General features: G+C 32.2%; 1 protein-coding gene across 1 annotated transcript; it reads left to right on the top strand.

Annotated features, from left to right (window-relative positions):
- The first annotated feature begins 1,664 nt into the window (after positions 1-1,664).
- Positions 1,665-3,670, top strand: LOC141376392 (uncharacterized). Its single transcript, XM_073914905.1, has 5 exons — positions 1,665-1,720; positions 2,178-2,223; positions 2,335-2,673; positions 2,747-3,025; positions 3,140-3,670. Exons 1-5 carry the CDS (start codon positions 1,697-1,699, stop codon positions 3,220-3,222), a joined length of 771 nt encoding a protein of 256 aa, XP_073771006.1. The 5' UTR covers positions 1,665-1,696; the 3' UTR covers positions 3,223-3,670.
- The last annotated feature ends 559 nt before the right edge of the window (positions 3,671-4,229 follow it).

Raw genomic sequence — 4,229 nt, 5'->3', positions numbered from 1 at the left:
AATTTTCTCAGAAGACCTATAGTTTTACCGAGTCATGCGACTTCGGTAATATCGAAAAAAATTAATATTGCGGTATGACGGTATTTACAATACCGTTACATCCCTAATATATATATATATATATATATAAGGATATATACAATATATAAATATAAATTATTAAAATATTACAAAACATATTATTTCTACCCTACATGAATTTAAAAACCACTGTCTTACTTTCTTCATCTCGGGAGGCTTTTTTCAGTTCATTCAATTTGCTTTTGTATAATGTTATTTTTATTAGCAGTATAATTTATTATATCCATATTTATATTTGTTTTATTAAAAACAAGCTAAGATTTGTCCACCTGTCAAATTTTAGACCGTATGGGGCATGGCAGGTGTATTTGGAAATAACTTAGTATTTTGACCACACTTGGTTATTATTGTTCATTTATTCGTTTGCTAGAAATTAGAACTAAATTTAGAAATAGTTTTGAAACAAACCTTTGCGCTTAACAAATGAAATTAATTATTTATAGGCTAATTGATGTCTGTGCATAAAGGTTTCCCTATCCACGAGAGCAAAAGCGAAAGTGAACTTATACTTTACATCAAAATGCGCTTATGGCGCGATGCAGCTGGCTCCTAAAGGGAATGGGAGATGAGGCTCTAATTGGTTTATTTTCAAAACACACCTATAACTCATTAAGAAACTAAACTCAACCCTTTTAGACCATGCACCTTGGTGCAAAAAGGATTTTCCCGTCCTTAAATTAGCAAAAATGCGTTCTGACACACCCTGAAAGCGTTTGCGCCCTGCGCTTTGCGCTCTGCGCTTGGACCGTCAAAATAGAGCCCTATGTGTTTGGTGAATATATATTTTTTTAATTTTAACTTCTGACTATGAGTTAAAATTATTAGTTAATATTGGGAAATAATTTGTTGAGACAATAATTAATTTTCAGATTTTATTTATAGTGTACAGTATTATAAAGTTTCTTTGTAGTGCATATTAGATCTGTAAGTACATTCCTTAATCTATACTGTAAAAAATGCAAATACTGAAATGTTGGCTTAATGATTATTGGTTAGTTAGCTGGACTAGTAAAAATAAGTTGTTTCAAACAATTGTTGGGTCAACTAAGATATGATTTTTGAACTGACTTAAAAATGCAATTTTACATTAACAGAAGTTGGTCAGGAAGTTTGTGCATGTGTAATGCATGAAAACAAGCAGACATGGCATTTTAATCGAAATATATAGAGTATTACTATAGATTAGAAATCCCAGTTGAATATACTGATTTTATAAAAAACATTTAACTTGTGAGTCTATTAGAGGTTGAAATAGCAAAAAAAAAAAAAAAGAATATATATATATATATATATATATATATATATATATATATATATATATATATATATATATATATATATATATATATATATATATATATATATATACGGTCATGGATTTAATATTGTGAAATTAATTTTTCTTTTTAATTTAGTATAAAATTATACAACCACTGACTGCAGCACATGGGTCTGTCATCTATGAGTCTGAATGTTTCTGTCAATATTGTACTGAATGGATACAGAACTGTATGTGATTTATATTGTCTGCAACTCCTACATTTTACTTTACTTAAAGAGGAAATGAGCACCTCGACTTCAGTTTCATAGCAAAAGACAAAGCAGGACATGCACAATGCTTTCACTTGAAGGAGGAATGGTGAGTGTGTCTCTTGTTGCCTTTAAGATATTTAAGAACTATAATAGTACAATACATTAAGTAAAGTCTTGTTTGTTAACTGTATTTGATGCTTTACTAAAAATAATTTATCAATATACTTTATTAATCTGAACAGAAACAATATTACATCAAGTATTTGTCTAAAAGTGAGCAAATATTCAAATAAATAAACTATGATAAAAAAAATGCTGTAGAAGTATTCTTTATTGTTTTGTTAACTTAGTTAATGTAGGAAAGGTTAACAAATGAAAACATATTGTACGGTGTAAAACAATATATAGAACAACATATTACATATAAACAGAAATATAATTCAACCTGGAAGCTTGTTTATTAATTCTTAATTATTACACTTTTTAGATATTTGAACAAAAGTTACCTTCACATTTTTCTTTGTCTTTTTTCTGTGTGTTTAACTGATGTTTATTGTTGGCAGTATTTCTTTTTAAGCTGTTGTTGGATGCTCCTGTCTTCAGCTTATGGTAATGTCAAAATCTGAGATACATTCATGAATAATGCATATAATTAATTATTTAAAAGTGTAATTCACAATTTGTAACAAATTCAAGTTGTCGCTTCTCTTTGTTTTTTAGATTTTGCCAATGCGGCAATGATTCGCTCTACAACCTTATTTGTCAATTATGGACAGTCGGCAAGAATCAACTGCAACTACAGCCGAACAGATGAGACAGAATTGATGGCAGTGAATATTCAGACATTAAATCATACTCTCTGTTCACTTCGCTTTAATGGGAGTTCATGGAAACAACAGAACTGCAGAGATCATGTCAAGTTTAACTGGATTCCAGAGACTGAGGAAATCTCATTTGAGCTCTTAAATCTCCAGGATAAAAACACATACACCTGTACTGTGACGAGGACTATACCACCACCAAACATGGATCTGGGAATAACACAAGTCCAAGTTATTGGTAAATAATTATGTTGCCATCAGAAATGTAAAATTCTTATAGAACTGTTTTTGAAAGCTTCCACTATTTACAGTGCGTCCCGTCTTGTCTCTGTCCTGTGAGAAGATGCCTGACGGATCTACCATGATTCTGTGCTCTGCTGGATTCCACAATGATTCACTTGAACTGCTGTGGATCAGAGATGGAGAATTCTTCAACAGCTCACACTCAAATAAATCATTCAGTCATAAATCATACCTTATACTGCCACCACAAATCAACAACACAGTCTACTTCTGCTGGGTAAACCACTCATCCTTAAACAAACCGCTCATCGCCAATTTATCAAGCTCTGCCTGCTATGAAAATAAGGGTAAGTTTGGAGATTTAATGCATATTTATTTTATTTAAAAAACATGTAACGTGTGACATAATGCCATTTTAGTATAAGATGGTTCATAATAGGTCTAATATTTCTGTCTTTTAGGTTGTGATTTAATGGTGACTGTAGCAGTGGCATTTGTCATCTCTGCGGTGTTGACTGTAATTTTGGTCACTATAGTTGTGTAAGCATTGGTAAGTCTTGGGTGTGCACTCTGCCCTAGTCCGTCTATATTTATTTTCATTTTTAAACTAGCGTGATGTTGTTCCAGTCTATTGCTCTTTCTCACTTCTAAGAATGTAAAAAGTTTCTTTGGTTTCTCAGAGATCAAAAACTATTTTATTACCTATATAAAGGTCTGAGAGTGTCACTGTCCATATTCATTTGTACTAAAAAGTACCTTGTGAAAGTGTTTGATACTAATATATACCTTTGTGGTATCAGTATGAACCCTTTAGATACACATGTTTACCTTTTGATAAGGTTACACCCCAGTGACAGCTCTCGTATCTTTTTTTTCTCAGTATACAGTACTGTATTTGTGTAAATGAGAATGTTTAAAGTTAACATATGCTTTGTGATGTTATGATTCTTTTTAATGTCAATAGGCTGCAAATTTCTTGATTAAAATTATGTAAAAAAAAAAGACAAATGTATATTTTTTTAGGATATCATTGACTGTTGCACTTGTGTCTATAGACTTTTTCAGTACACACATGGCAGTGGTAAAGTGTAGGGGGTTATTAGGTTAAGCACTGTGATTTTAAAAGAAGGACGCACAGCAAACCACCTTATTCTGTAAAACAGGTCTCATGGATCTCCTCTTCTTTTGTAATATGCTTCATGGTGCTGTTTTATGTGAGATGTATGCTAAGAAATACAGTGCAAACACAGATTGTTGTTCCCATGTGGGAAATGCTGATATCAAAAGGTTTTGTTTGAAAACTCCAATAGTTTCTTGATGCAGCTTTGATTAGACTCAGACCCAATGCACTCAATGGAGATTGTGACGTCACTGTGATGGGTAGGGTTAGGGGTGGGGTTAGGTGTGCTCATTAAAAGCATTGCATGCAGCTCAGCTTGCAACTGCACCAGGTCAGCACCAAGAACCCCTATCAATATATATTTCCGCTCACATTTCCTGTGACTGAAATGCTTATCAATATATACTGACTGTTGCATTGAACTTGTTGGT

This window comes from Danio rerio, chromosome 10 (genome assembly GCF_049306965.1).
Source record: "Danio rerio strain Tuebingen ecotype United States chromosome 10, GRCz12tu, whole genome shotgun sequence".
Lineage (NCBI taxonomy): Eukaryota > Metazoa > Chordata > Actinopteri > Cypriniformes > Danionidae > Danio > Danio rerio.
This window is presented reverse-complemented; position numbering and strand designations above follow the sequence as displayed.

Coding starts and splice junctions, on each gene's coding strand:
- LOC141376392 (XM_073914905.1), top strand. CDS start 1,697: ATGCTTTCACTTGAAGGAGGAATG. Junction 1,721..2,177: donor TTTCACTTGAAGGAGGAATG/GTGAGTGTGTCT, acceptor TATTGTTGGCAG/TATTTCTTTTTAAGCTGTTG. Junction 2,674..2,746: donor AACACAAGTCCAAGTTATTG/GTAAATAATTAT, acceptor CACTATTTACAG/TGCGTCCCGTCTTGTCTCTG.